The sequence below is a fragment of the Hypanus sabinus genome, chromosome 9 (genome assembly GCF_030144855.1).
Source record: "Hypanus sabinus isolate sHypSab1 chromosome 9, sHypSab1.hap1, whole genome shotgun sequence".
NCBI classification, from domain to species: domain Eukaryota; kingdom Metazoa; phylum Chordata; class Chondrichthyes; order Myliobatiformes; family Dasyatidae; genus Hypanus; species Hypanus sabinus.
Window position 1 is genome coordinate 161308013 of NC_082714.1, and position 16104 is coordinate 161324116.

General features: G+C 38.6%; 1 protein-coding gene across 3 annotated transcripts in view; it reads left to right on the forward strand.

Moving 5' to 3' along the window:
* The window catches only part of unm_sa1614 (un-named sa1614), a 156245-nt gene that overhangs the window by 98056 nt on the left and 42085 nt on the right, over positions 1 to 16104 (forward strand). For all 3 annotated transcript variants that reach the window (XM_059980984.1, XM_059980985.1, XM_059980986.1), the window contains 5 exons: positions 2570 to 2618; positions 6879 to 7042; positions 9144 to 9277; positions 11957 to 12048; positions 15587 to 15773. In XM_059980984.1, coding sequence (XP_059836967.1) covers positions 2570 to 2618; positions 6879 to 7042; positions 9144 to 9277; positions 11957 to 12048; positions 15587 to 15773 — 626 coding nt within the window. The remainder of the gene's footprint in view (positions 1 to 2569; positions 2619 to 6878; positions 7043 to 9143; positions 9278 to 11956; positions 12049 to 15586; positions 15774 to 16104) is intronic.

Genomic DNA, 16104 nt, shown 5'->3' on the forward strand with positions numbered 1-16104 from the left:
ACCCCCTGGGTCGCCTCAGGCTCGCTCAGCTCGTTTCCGTCTAGGGGGAGCAGCCTTCGGCCCTGCCAAACTGGGTAGTCAGCTGGTGTGGATGCTGTGTGATGTCCCCGCCTCGCCCAAAAACAGTACACCATATGCGATTAAATGAGTACAATTTATACAGGTTACTATAACTAAGTGATTAATAATGATACAATATATATGAAGAAAAAAAATAAAGAAAAGGCGCCAAACTTACCAAAGTCCAAACCACTTCATGCACAACTGTCGGAGCTCAATTACTAAAGTCTTCTGGCCACCATTCAATCCCCTCCGAACTCCTCGACTCACAGCTTAGGACCATCCAAAGTGGTCAATCAAGCACATCTAGCTTCATCTCCTCTCCTCGGAGTACCTCCTGGCCTCGGACCCCCGCTTGGGGTCTGTTCCTCGCCCAGCTTACAGCATTGTGTCCTCTCTCTCAACCCCTTGCGCCGATCTGCCCAAAAGCCCACCAACAATAGCTTACAGACTCAGAAGAAAGAACAACATTAATCCCAATTGGTTTACAAAGGAATACAATTCTCATTATGTAAATTTTAACCCAAATAAGCTTCCAGCACTCTCTCGCAACAAAGAAGCATTCCTGCTTTTAACAAAACAAAGAAGCCATTTTGATTACATACACAGTTACAAAGAAAAAAGAAGAAACCCCCTTTACAGGTACTTGGAATTAAGTATAGAGGAGATGTCAGGGGTAAGATTTTTACGCAGAGTGGTGAGTGCGTGGAATGGGCTGCCAGCAACGGTGGTGGAGGCGGATACGATAGGCTCTTTTAAGAGACTCCTGGATAGGTACATGGAGTTTTGAAAAATAGAGGGCAATAGGTAACCAAAGGTAATTTCTAAACTAAGTTCATATTTGGGACAGCATTGTGGGCCGAAGGGCCTGTATTGTGTTGTAGGTTTTCTGTGTTTCTAAGAAATTTAACATGGGGTTAAGTTCAATTTAATTGAACACCACTAATTTTTCTAGATGCACCTTTGAAAGCATCCTATCTGGAGCCATCACAGCTTGATATGGTAGCTGTTCTGTTCAAGACCACAAGAAATTGTAGAGAGTTGTGAACTCAGCTCAGTCACTCACAAAAACCAACTTCCCCTCCATGGACTCTGACTACACTTCTCAATGCCTCCATAAAGCAGTCATCATAATCTCACCCCAGATGTACATACTCTTTCCATATCCTTTCTATCAGACAGAAGACACAAAAGCTTGAAAGCATGCATTGCCAAGCTCAAGGACAGTTTCTATCCCACTGTTATAAGACTCTTAAATGAATCTCTTGTACATTGAACTCTTGACATCACAATCTACCTCATTATGGCCATTGCACTTTATAGTTTACCTGTACCGTACTTTCTCAAGAACTGTAACCATAACACCATATTCTGCATTCTTTTACTGCTTTCCCCATGTACTTCCTCAGAGTACATGTGTTTTATTTTAAGTGGATGGCACACAAGACTATGTTTCTCACTGTATCTCAGTACATGTGACAATATACTAATGCTAAACCTTCCCAGTGAATATCTTCTGAATCCTCTCAATGCAATCCATCCTACACTGTGAATTTGAATTGAATTGACTTTATTTCTTACATCCTTCACGTATGAGGAGTAAAAATCTTTCCGTTATGTCTCCTTCTAAATGTGTAATATGCAATCACAGCAATTTACAATAAATAGAATAGTCAATGTAACATAGAATACACTCAAATCAGCGTGAGTTAATCAGTCTGATGGCCTGGTGGAAGAAACTGTCCCGGAGCCTGTTGGTCCTGGCTTTTGTGCTGTGGTACCGTTTCCCAGATGGTAGCAGCCAGAATAGATTGTGGTTGGGGTGACTCGGGTCCCCAATGATCCTATGAGTCCTTTTAACACACACATCTTTGTAAATGGCCTGAATAGTGGGAAGTTCACATCTACAGATGCGCTGGGCTATCCGTACCACTGTCTGCAGAGTCCTGCGATTAAGGGAGGTACAGTACCCACACCAGCCAATCAGGATACTCTCAATTGGACCCCTGTAGAAAGTTGGTGGTGAATGGAACTGTGCTCAACTGTGGCCTTCGAATGTTTGATAATGTTGCATCTTAACCTCCCTGCATTTATGTGCATTCCTGCATGTTAAAATAAAGGTTCTGTGCAGATATAAGCCATTGAAATAAGCAAATCTGTTGTAGAGAGCACTGAACCCATTTTCTCACTTGTGTCCCTCAGCCTAGTGAATGGCAACTCATTATTATGCAACACTGCGTCCTGATGAAGGGTCTCAGCCCGAAATGTCGACATTTTATTACTTACCATAAATGCTACCTGACCTGCTGAGTTTCTCCATCATTTAGTGCGTGTTACTCTGGATTTCCAACATCTGCAGAATTTCTGGTGTTTATCATTATAATGCAAAATGGAATTATGTGTTCTTGATTTTATTCTGCTTGAGATCTAATATATGGCTATAGATTTGAAGGAGAATGAATTCCATGATATAATTTTATATCTCATTCAGTTTTCCTTTTGCTTTTAGATAACCGCACTTATCATTTCCTGGCAGATGATGAGCTGGACTGTATGGCGTAAGTAGAGAGCTGAGCAGTTATGCATTAACAGATGTAGATAACAAATTGTTGAGAGTGTTAAAAAGCTCTCAGTCTGAAGAGACAAATTATTTCATAATCTGAGAGTTTAGCTAGCTTTACAAGCCAAACACATCTGTATAAACTGATCTGTAGTTCATTAAAATCTAACATTTGGTACTGCCTGCACAGTGTTTAACTGGCCCATAACAATTCAGCTCGTAGTCATTGTTGCTGCCAACATGTTCATGGAGGAGGGAATGGTAATTACAGCCCTGCAGAAGGTTAAGGAACAGCTTTTTTTTGAGATAGCTGTACCTTATCCAGAGGGCACAGCATCAGAATAGATGGACATGAGGAAATCTGCAGTTGCTGGAAATTCAAGCAACACACTCAAAAAGCTGGTGGAATGCAGCAGGCCAGACAGCATCTATAGGGAGAAGCATTGTCAACATTTTGGGCCGAGACCCTTTGTCAGGACTGAAAGGAAAGATAGTAAGAGATTTGAAAGTAGGAGGGGGAGAGGAAAATGCAAAACGATAGGAGAAGACTGGAGGGGGTGGGGTGGAGCAGAGAGCCGGAAAGGTGATTGGCAAAAGGGATACAGAGCTGGAGAAGGGAAAGGATCATGGGACAGGAGACCTAGGGAGAAAGAAAGGGGGAGGGGAGCACCAGAGGGAGGTGGAGAACAGGCAGAGTGATGGGCAGAAAGAGATGGACATTCATTTAGAACAGAGATGAGGATGAATTTCTTTAGTGAGAGGATAGTGAATCTGAGGAATTCATTGCCAAGTGAAATGCCAACTGTGAAGGCCAAATCATTAGATGTATTTAAAGCAGAGGTTGATAGGTTCACAATTACTAAAGACATCAAAGGTTATGGGGAAAAGGTAGGAGAATGGGGTTGAACAGGAAAATAAATCAGCCGAGATCAAATGACGGAGAAGAATTGGTTGGCCAAATAGCCTATTTCTTTTTCTATTTATTATGGTCTTACATAGAATGGGCTTGGCTTCCACTTACCAACTTAAAGCTGGATGTTATTCAGTTCATCCTACATGTTGGAAGGGCAACTTCATTTCTGGACAAGTTTAAATGTATCTGAACACTGTGGAATGTATTTTTTGTTTTTACAGTACTGTCCAAAAGTTTTAGGCACCCTAGATGTTTAATACATATTTTGTTTTAGATGCTTATTTTTTTGTCTTCTGCATTAGTATCAGTAGAAAAGAGCAAATTTTAGTTTTCCAAACATTTTCCCCAAAAAAATGTTCCAGAGAAATGTTTGTATTTAGTTAAGGAAAGCAACATATTAAGTATGAACTGTTTTTCCAAATAAAACTTGATTACTTTGTAGGTATATAGCCTAGTTCATAATTAAACAAAGATAACATGGTTTACAGTACAGGCAACACAGGTTAAATTGCTGCCAGGAGTTTGAACGTTCTTCCCATGGCTACATGGGTTTCCTCTGGGTGCTCCAGTTTCCTCCCAAAGTCCAAAGATGTACCAGTTGGTAGGTTAATTGGTCATTGTAAGTTGTTCTGTGATTAGGCTAGGGTTAAATTGGGGGATTACTGGGCAGTGCAACTAATAATGCCTATTCCAAGCTGTATCTCAATAAAAATAAATAAGCAAACAGAATGCTAATGATCAATGACATAATGAGTTGTGTGAACTGAACTGACTAACTGAAACAGAATCAGGTATAAAAGGAATCAAAATGGGTGAAGAACAACCAAACTAAAAGTTGAGGGTGTAGTGGATGTGACAGTATAACCTTCAAATCATCAATTCTTACACCATCGCAAGAGTAAGCAGAGTAACTGGACACAAGGTGGTTATCCTGCATCAGCAAGGTCTCTCCCAAGGAGAAATTTCACAGCAGACAGGAGTTGCAAGATGTGCTGTCCAAGCTCTTCTGAAGTAGCAAAAAGAAGCAGGTAAGGTAGAGGTCTAGAAAGTTAATGGTGGGCAACAGGAGCTGTGTGTAGTGGATGAGTGATACATCAAACAGATGTCCTGTCTAAATATAAATAAATTCAGCACTGCTATCAGTTCTGAACTCATGGAAACCACTGGAACCCAAGTACACCCCTCTATAGTCCAGAGGAGTTCAGAAGAGGTCTTCATAGAAGAGTTGCTGCCAAAAAGCCATTCCTCCAAAGTGGAAACTTGCCTATGCACAAAAACACAAGGACAGGGGTTCTGAAGAATGGCAGCAAGTGCTCTGGACTGACGAGTCAAAATTTCATATTTTTTGCTCAAACGGGACAGTTTGTCCGTAGAAGAGCTGAAAGCATTACATGGATGAGAGTCCGCAGCCAAGAGTGAAGCACAGCAGAGGTTCCCTGCAGGTTTGGGGCTGCATTTCTGCAAATGGAGTTGGCAATCTGGTCAGAATTAATGGAAACCTCAATGCTGAGAAGTACAAGCAGATTCTCATCCATCATGCAAGGTGTCTGATTGGTTCCAACTACATTCTGCAGCAGGACAAAGATTCCATACACATCGCTAAGATTATAAAGAACAATTTTCAGCCAAAATAAGAAAAAGGATTTCTGCAACAGATGGTATGGCCTTCACAGAGCCCTCAACATCATCAAGGCTGAAGAGACAGAAGTAAGTGAGATAGCCAAAGTCTGCAGAAGAACTATAGCAAGCTCTCCAAGGTGCTCGCAACAACCTACCAGCCGAATTACTTATAAATCTGTGCAATAGTGTTCCTAAAATACAGTTTTAAAGGCAAAGGGTGGTCACACCAAATAGGATATGATTTAGTTTTTTACTGTTTACTGCTCTTTATAGTTTTTTTAAATATTTACAGACTTTTCATTTCATTATTTTTGAAAGCATCTTCACTTAACAGATGTACTTCTAGTGTCACTTCCCCGTCTTTTAGCTGTCACACTCAGGCTTGACTACATATAGTAATGATCATCATCTCCTGTTGCGATGTAGCAAGAAAGCTGCTGCTCACAAATTAGCAACCTTTTATACTCCATTAGATAACTGATAACACAGTCAATAGGAAAGAAACTCAATCAGAATTATGATACTGTCATTTGTCTCATACACAGAATTCTCCAAATTTGCAATCAGATACTACCATCTGTAAGTACGTTATTAAAATTTGGTCTCTCATCTTACATTTCCTAGATCTAGGTATACTTTTAAAAAAAACTTTATAGTTATTATATGTATAGTATTGTACAGTGTAGTGAGGGCTGGACAGTAGTGTAGCATTTAGTGTAACACTTTATAGTGCCTGTGATCAGCAATCAGAGTTCAATTCCAGTTGCTGTTTGTAAAGAATTTGTATGTTCCCCATGACCGCGTGGGTTTCCATAGGTTTCCTACCACATCCTAAAGATGGGTTAGTAAGTTGCGGGCTTGCATTGTTGGCACAGGAAGCGTGGTGACACTTGTGAACTGCCTCAAGCATATCCTCAGTCTATGTTGATCAATGACACATTTCTCTGTGTGTTTCGATGTACTTGTGACAAATAAAGCTAATCTCTTTAATCTGTATTGTTATGTAATAACTTTTATCAGGATCAAATTCCTTCTGCTTTTTCTCTGCCCACCTTTTAATTGAGTCAGCAAGGAAGTTAAGCAGGGCAGTGGCAGATTACTTTAATTCTCTGAGGTGAAGAATTTTGAGAGATCTAATAAGGGTAGTTAGACTCAATAATCACCTTATTAGGTACAGGAGTGGAACCTGGTGTGGTCTTCTGCTGCTGTTGCCCATCCATGCACACCACTATTGTAACGTGTGGTTATTTGAGTTATTATCAGCTTCCTGTCAGTTTAAATCTGTCTGGCCAATCTCCTTTACCTCTCACATTAACAAGGCATTTTCACCCACGTAACTTACACTTACTGGATTTTTTTTTTGTTTCTCACACCATTCTCTGTAAACTCAAGAGACTGTTGTATGTCAAAATCCCAGGAGATCAGCAGTTTCTGAGATATTTAAACCACCCTGTCTGGCACCAACTATCATTCCATGATCAAAGTCATTTGGATCACATTTCTTCCCCATTCTGATGTTTGGTCTGAACAACAACTGAACCTCTTGACCTCATCTGCATGGTTTTATGCATTGAGTTGCTGTTACATGATTGGCTGGTTAGATATTTTCATTGATGAGCAGATATACATGTGTTACCTAATAAAGTGGCCATTGAAAGTATCTGCTCTGCGTGATAGGGCTCTAGAAATGAACTTATTATATTATTACCCTTCATTTTAATCAAGGTGGATTTCTGTTTTAACGAACTGCAAGCAAGAAGCTCTAAATATGGCTTTCCATGAAGAGCACAATAGTGCAGAGAGTAGTATTGAAGACCTAACCAAAGCCATCATTGAAGATATTCAGCATACGCCTGGGAATAGTGAGTGCTGTGATTGTGGAGCACCAGGTAAGACAATAGTGTGAATGAAATGGTTCCAAATTAAGAACGTAAAGTGACAGATATTCTGCAGGTCAAGCCATATAACCATAAAACAATCACAGCACAGAAACAGGCCATCTCGGCCCTCCTAATCCGTGCCGAACTCTTAATCTCACCTAGTCCCACCTACCCGCACTCAGCCCATAACCCTCCACTCCTTTCCTGTCCATATACCTATCCAATTTTACCTTAAATGACACAACTGAACTGGCCTCTACTACTTCTACAGGAAGCTCATTCCACACAACTATCACTCTGAGTAAAGAAATACCCCCTTGTGTTTCCCTTAAACTTTTGCCCCCTAACTCTCAAATCATGTCCTCTCGTTTGAATCTCCCCTACTCTCAATGGAAACAGCCTATTCACGTCAACTCTATCTATCCCTCTCAAAATTTTAAATACCTCGATCAAATCCCCCCTCAACCTTCTACACTCCAATGAATAGAGACCTAACTTGTTCAACCTTTCTCTGTAACTTAAGTGCTGAAACCCAGGTAACATCCTAGTAAATCGTCTCTGCACTCTCTCTAATTTATTGATATCTTTCCTATAATTTGGTGACCAGAACTGTACACAATAATCCAAATTTGGCCTTACCAATGCCTTGTACAATTTTAACATTACATCCCAACTTCTGTACTCAATGCTCTGATTTATAAAGGCCAGTGTTCCAAAAGCCTTCTTCACCACCCTATCTACATGAGACTCCACCTTCAGGGAACTATGCTCTATTATTCCTAGATCTCTCTGTTCCACTGCATTCCTCAATGCCATACCATTTACCCTGTATGTTCTATTTGGATTATTCCTGCCAAAATGTAGAACCTCACACTTCTCAGCATTAAACTCCATCTGCCAACATTCAGCCCATTCTTCTAACCGGCATAAATCTCCCTGCAAGCTTTGAAAACCCACCTCATTATCCACAACACCTCCTACCTTAGTATCATCGGCATACTTACTAATCCAATTTACCACCCCATCATCTAGATCATTTATATTTATATCCAGATATTTATGTATGTATTTATGTAAGCCAGTTAATGTTTCAGGCTGGTGGCCTTCCATCACAACTTACAAACTCTACTTTAAAAATAGGGACATAATATGAGGAAGTCCTAAATTTAATGGATGTTTACCAACCTTCCACCTCGCATTCTCCTCCAGGTCAAAACAGTGTAACTCATGCCTAGAGCTTTTGGGATTATTTTGGGCTGCAGTATTCCAGTAAATTTGGCTCACCCCTATTGAGTTTAGGGAAGTAGTGAACTTGCCAATGGTACACCATCTTGTGCATTACTGAAATAAAACCTGCTTAATTCAGCCCTGTGTTTTTATAGAAATGTTACATACTTTAAAAAAGTGTTCTCTTAGAACAGGCATTCCCAACCTTTTTTATGCCATGGACCAATACCATTTAGCAAGGGGTCTGTGGATCCCTGGTTAGCAATACCTGTCTTAGAAGATGCACAAAAGAGTTTATTCAACAAAATTAGACGACATTGATTGGTAAGTAACGTACCAGCAAGGAGTGAAAAATAATCAATTAAAAACAATCCCCATTTAACAAGTTGTGAGACTCATATTAGTATTATTGTGATAGTACTCCTTCTCAGTACAAGAAGCACCTCAAATTCAGGCATTTGGAATTCATGCCTGGTTGAAGGGCAAACAGTGAAACAACCATCTGTGATATTATGACTGGACACTTATTAAAACCATTCAGCTGAGAGAAATATACAGTCTTAAGTGCACTTCGGCATTCTTGGAAGTAAGCAAAATAATTTATTCAAATTCAGTTCAAAATTACCTCCACTGTTCAAAATTAATGCATTGGGAGTTTACTAATTGCTGAAATGTACAATTAAATAAAGGTGGACACATTATTTGGAACTAGATAGGTTTTTCTTTTGGCTTAATCATTTGAAAGCATTATTAGTGTAAATGTTGACTGTTTTACAGCCTCTCCCACAGCACATTGTGATTAACTTATGTCATTTGAATCTTATTGTGCCTTAGTGAGCATTTCTGATAGTTAAATATATTTTCTGCTAATGTTTCCTCGCAGATCCAACTTGGCTTTCTACCAATCTCGGAATCCTGATTTGTATAGAATGTTCTGGAATTCATCGGGAGATGGGTGTGCATTGCTCTCGAATACAATCTCTCTCACTGGACAAGCTGGGAACCTCGGAACTCCTGGTAAGATTCTTTCAATTTTTTTTATTTAATACCCTCTTTTGGAATTTTTTTGTTAAAAGGGTAAGGTGTTCTTTTAAACAACCACCATGCCTCTGATATTTATAGGGAGGAACACAGAAACAAAGATAAGTTGTTGGCTCTTTGAGCTTATTCTGCTCTTCACTGATCTGTGACCTTACTCTGTGCGTTTGATTTTTCGCTGAGTACCTTTACAACTCAATTTCAAACGTTAGAAAGACAAATGAGTAGGTAATGCGACCTGCCATGACTCCATCATTCGTTTAGATCACAACAGATTTTTTACCTCAATAACTTCCAATTCCCTGGTTTTGCCTGCCTTATTTTCACCATTTGTGTCCAGTCCTTACTCAGTTCTATCCCCCATTCACTTCTAGCCCCAACTAGAAGATCTTAAAGCTCTCTGTTCTTTTCACAATAAAAGACCATCCAGTTCCCCTCCACCACCACACTCCTCTGTCAGTAGGTCTGGTCCCAACAATTTCTCTTTTAGCTCCTCCCCATTTCAAAACTCAAGGACGAGCTGTGGGTACCCACATGGGCCTCAGCTATGCCTGCCTTTTCATTGGTTACATGAAATAGTCCATGGTCTACGCCTTCTCAGTAAATACTCCCCAATTCTTTCTGTGCTACATTGATACTTCATGCACACAAGCTGAGCTCATCAATTTCATCAACTTTGTCTTCAACTTCCACCTTGCTTTTAAATTCACCTGGTCCATTTCAGTCACCTCTCTCTCCTTTCTGGATCTCCTTGTTTCCCTTCTGGAGACAAACAGTCGACCAATATCTTTTACAAATCTACCAATTCCCATGGCTATCTTGACTATACCTCTTCCCACTGTCTCTGATAAAAATACTATTCCCGTTTCTCAGTTCCTTGTTTCTGCTACGACATAGCTTTCCCTTTTAGGATATCAGAGAACACTTCAAAGAAAGGGGTTTTCCTTCCTTCACCATTGATGCTGCCCTCACCCGCATTTCCTCCAATTCCCCAACATCTGCGCTCACCTCATCTTCCTGCTGTCTTAATAAAGATAGAATTCCTTTTGTTCTCATCTACCTTAGCATCCAACACATCATTCACTGCAACATCTGCCATCTTTGACTGAATCCTATCACCAAACATGTATTTACCTTCCCCATCCCCTTCCATTCTCCACTTTCTACAGGGATCACTCCCTCTGAGATTCCCTTGTACATTCGTCCCTTCCCACTAATCTCCCTCCTGGCACTTACCCTGCAAGCGAAAGAAATGCTACACCTGCCCATTCATTTCCTCCCTCACTTTATTTCAAACAGTCCAGATGAGTCAAAACTTCACTTGTGGATCTGTTTGGGGTCCTTATTTGTATCTGGTGCTCCCAATGTGGTCTCTTTTACATTAGTGAGACCCATCGTAAATTTGGGAATCGTTTCATTGAGCACCTCCACTCTATTCACCAAAAATGGAACTTCTCAGTGGTAAACATTTTAATTCTGATCCCCATTCCCATTCCTACATGCCAGTCCACGGCCTCTTAGTTTGCCAGGATGTGGCCACCCTCAAGGTGGAGGAGCAACATGCCATATTCCATAGGGTAGCCTCCAAGCTGAAGGCATGTACATCAATTTCTCCTTCCGTTAATTTTTTTTTCCTTTCCCCTCACCCTTCCCTCTTCTTCTATTCCCCAAGCTGGCCTCTTGTATTTTCCTCACCTGCCTATCACTTCCTCCTGGTATCTTCCTTCTTCTCTTCCTCCCATGGTCCACTCTCTTCTATCAGATTTCTTCTCTAGCCCTTTACCTTTCCCAACCACCTAGCTTCACCTATCACCTTCTAGCTAGTCACCCTTCTCATCCCTCCACCTTTTTATTCTAGCATCTTTCCCCTTCCTTTTCAGTCTTGGCCCAAAACGTCAACTCTATTATTCTTCTCCATAGATGCTGCCTGACCTGCTGAGTTCCTCCAGCATTTTCTGTGTGTTGCTTTGGATTTTCATCATCTGCAGAATTTCTTGTGTTTATATCTTTTATCTAAATGTTCTTTTTATCTAGCCGCATATCCCTTGATCCTTTCTTATCAAAAAAGCTGTCAATCTCTATCTTAAAGGAGCTCAATGAAAAATTCTCCTCTTCCCTGTTGGCAAAGAATTCCAAAGATTCACTACCTTCTGGGTGAATTATTTTTTCTTATCTTAGGCCTCGGTGAACAGTCCTTTATTTTGAGGCTGTGAGCCTTGGACCTAAACATCCTAGCCATCTGAAATATCCCAGCATATTTTTCTGCCAAATTCTGTGAGAATTTTACATGTTTCAATGAGATCACCCCTCATTCCTCTAAACACCAAAGAATGTATAACCGGTCTACTGAATCTGATAGTACAAAAAAATGCAAGAATTTTTCAGTCAATAATGGTGAGCTTCAAATTATGTGAGCTCACTAATATATTTAAGACAATTCGGTGTTTTTTTTTTGGTAAATTCAGTTTTACCAAATTAAAAATGGATGGTAATCTTGAATACTAAATAACATATTATTTCTGAAGTTTACTAGGCAGATTAATAATTGGCACAGACAAGATGGGCCAAAGCACTGTTTTAGTGTTGTGTTTTATGACTCTATGGTTGTGTTGGAAGAATTCTGTAAAAAAAATAAGTTTTGATGTGCTTATGTTGCAGTTGGCCAAGAATGTCGGAAATACAAAGTTTAATGAACTTTTGGAGGCCAGTCTTCCAAGTTTATCACTAAAGCCAAGTACAGACAGTCCCATGTGAGTCAAAATCAAAAGGAAGTTCGAGATATTTTAAAAAACTGCTGATGTTAATTGGTGAAGACTAGCATTTTTTCCACAGTTCATTCTTGAGTTAGCACTGTGTCTGCTTCATGTAATTGCTAATTTATCCTTCAAAGTCCTTTCCTTAACCATTGATATCTAAAATGGCAGAACACCATGGAATTATTTTGCGTATCCTGACTATTTGCCTGCTATAGAAACATGAATGCCTTTGAATGGAAAAGCCTACACAGTGTGTCCAGTCCATTATCGGAAAAGCCCTCCCACTATTCAGCACATCTACAAGGAGCACTGCCACAAGAAAGCAGCATTCAATATCAAGAACCCCCATCATGACAATCAACTTTTATATAATTGGATTCAAAATGGGATTAGATATATAGGGAATTGTTTTGAAGGAGGTATATTAATGTCATTTGATCAATTAAAGAATAAATATAAAATATCAAACAACACTTTATTTTGTTACTTTCAATTAAGGGCGTATTTAAGAGAAAAATTAGGTCAAACAATGTTATTGCCGAAATCTAATGAAATAGAAATTTTAATTCAAAAAGGAAATAATAAAAAATTTATATCTTGCATGTATAACTTGATTCAAAGACAGGTAATTAAACAAGGAGTCCATAAGTCAAGACAAAAATGGGAAAGTGATTTGAATATTAAAATTGAAGAAACAAATTGGTCAAGACTATGTCTTGATAGTATGACAAATACAATAAATGTTCGGTTAAGATTAGTGCAGTATAATTTTCTACATCAATTATATATTACACCACAAAAAATAAAAAAATTAAATCCAAATTTATCGGATCAGTGTTTCCGATGTAACCAGGAAACTGGTACTTTCTTACATTCGACATGGTCTTGCTCTAAAATTCAACCTTTTTGGACAAATTTAAGACTTTTACTGGAACAAATTACAGGAACACAACTTCCTCATAATCCAATATTATTTTTACTAGGTGATATTGAAGGGATAAAACCGAAACTCAAACTAAATAAGTATCAGAAAGAATTTATAAAAATTGCACTGGCAGTAGCCAAAAAAGCTATTGCAGTTACTTGGAAATCGGATACATATTTAAGTATAGATTCTTGGAAGAAAGAAATCTATGGTTGTATTCCATTAGAAAAAATTACTTACAATTTAAGAGATAAATATGAAACATTTCTGAAAATTTGGAGCCCTTATTTACAAAAGACAGGATTAAATATATAGATGCTCTGAAGATGAAACAATTGGTTATTAGGGGAAAGAAATAAATATACATATTAAAGTTGTTACGAATTCCATGGAGCATGTGGAGATCTTCCAACAACCAGGCATTCATTCATTCATTCTTTCTTTCTTTCTTTCTTTCTTTCTTTCTTTCTTTCTTTCTTTCTTTCTTTCTTTCTTTCTTTCTTTCTTTCTTTCTTTCTTTCTTTCTTTCTTTCTTTCTTTCTTTCTTTCTTTCTTTCTTTCTTTCTTTCTTTCTTTCTTTCTTTCTTTCTTTCTTTCTTTCTTTCTTTCTTTCTTTCTTTCTTTCTTTCTTTCTTTCTTTCTTTCTTTCTTTCTTTCTTTCTTTCTTTCTTTTTTTCTATAGGGCAGTTAGGGGGGAGGGGTTAAGGGGAGGGGGTAAGGGTTATATACATTGTTTTTTTCATACTTTGTAACCATTTAAAAATGCAATAAAAAAGTTTAAAAAAAAAGAACCCCCATCATCTTCTCACTGTTGCCATCAGGAAGGAGGTACAACAGCTTAAGGTCCCATAGCTTTAGGTCCCACACTACCAGGTTCAGGAACAGTTATTACTGATCAACCATCAGACTTCTGAACCAGAGGGGATAACTTCACTCACCTCAACGCTGAATTTATCCCACAACCTACAGACTCACTTTTGAGGTCTCTAAGGAATTTTTTTTTAAATTTTTATTTGCACAGTTTGTCTTCTTTTGCACATCGGTTGTTTGTCAGCTTGTAGCTTTTTATTCTATTACATTTCTCTATTCTACTGTAAATGCCTGCAAGAAAATTAATCTCAAGGTAGAATATGGAAATAATAAATTTACTTTGAATTGGAGTTGTTGTTTGCCAGCAAGGTGGTAACAACAGAACATGTGAGATTTGCAAGTTGAATTAGCAGAACAAGTTATGCATTTGAAATCTTTTCCTTTAATATTTGCACAGAGAAATTTTAGTAATTGTCATTAAAATCCAAATTAACATATATAAAATACCAGAGTAACTCAGCAGGTCAGGCAACATCAGTGGAAAGGAATACACATTTGACATTTCAGGCTGAGACCCATCATCAGGACTATACTGGAAAATATTAAAATCTTTTATAGCATTTGTAACTTTTCAAAGTTCAAAGTAAATTTATTATCAAAGTACATAAACACAAGATTCTGCAGCTGCTGAAAAGTCAGAGCAACACACACAGTATGCTGGAGGAATTCAACAGGTCATGCAGCTCCTATGGAAATGAATAAATAACTGACATTTCGGCTCAGGCCCTTCTTCCTGAAGAGTTTCAGCCAAAATGTTGATTATTTATCCTTTTCCAAAGATGTTGGCTGACCTGCTGAGTTCCTCCAGCATTTTGTGTGTGCTTCTTTATGTATCACCATATACAACCCTGAGATTCATTTTCTTGCAGGCATACTCAGTAACTCCAAAATAGAATCAATAAAAGACTGCACCCAACTGTCCAAATATAAAAGAAAGGAAAAAAGAAATAACAAATGAATAATATTGAGAACATGAGATGAAGAATCCCTGAAAGTGAGTCTATAGTTCAATGATGAGTTGAATGAAGATGAGTGAAGTTATACCGTCTGGTTCAAGAGCCTGATGGTTGTAGGATAATAACTGTTCCTGGACCTTGTGGTGTGGGTCCTGAGGCTCTTATACCTTCTTCCTGATGGCAGCAGTGAAAAGAGTATATCCACTATTTTTTGTGGGATTTTCCATTAAGGGCATTGAGTCTATATCAGGCCATGATGCAACCAATAAATGTTCCACCATACATCTGTAGAAGTTCTAGGCGTCATGCCGAATCTTTGCTAACTTCAAAGGAAGTAGAGGCAGACAGCAAACTGCTTCAGTAATTTAAAATGCTAGAAAACAAGATCAAAAACAGAAATTGCTTTCAGCACCAGGCAAGTTATGCAGCATCAATAAGTAAAGAAACACTGCTACTTCAGTGGCTAATACAAGGGGGGTATAATTTTAAGACAATTGGAGGAACATATACTGAGGATGTCAGAGGTAGAGCTTTACACAGAGATTGGTCATTGCATGGAATGCACTACCAGGGATGATTGATGGTAGAAGCAGGTACATTTTTGACATTTTAAAGGTAAATGGATGATAAATAAATGGAGACCAATGTGGGAGGGAAGGGTTAGATTGATCTCAGTAGATTAAAAGATTGGTACAACATCATGGGCTGTAAGGCCTCTACTGTGCTGTGTAGTTCCATGTTCTAAAATCTAAACTGATTGAGATGTTCTGCTATTTTAAAGGGCAATACGGAAAGATTACATTGTTTCAAAGTATGTAGATCGTCAATATGTGAAACAGAGCACTGGCACCCCTGTGACAAAGCTGAATAATTTGTACATTGCTGTGAAAGGCAAGGATATATTTGCACTGATACAGGCCTATGCAGAAAAAGTCAACCTCAATGAATCACTGCCATTGTTTGATCAGGTAAGAGTGACAGTGCACAGGAATTATTAACAACTGCAGAACAATTTACTGATGGAAAAGTTATATCCATTTATATGATGACTTGTAAAGTTGTAGAGAAACTTCCTCAAGCACAATTAGTTTTTTGATTATTAACTAATGAGTGTTGTAATAATGCTTTTTTTTCTTTTTGTATTTGCACTGTTTGTTCTCTTTTGCACATTGGTGGTACGTCCACCCTATTAGGTGTGGTCTTTATTGCGTTTATTTATATTTATTGTGAATGCCCACAAGAAAATGCCTCTCAGCATTGTATATGGTGACATTTATGTACTTCTGTCATAAATTTACT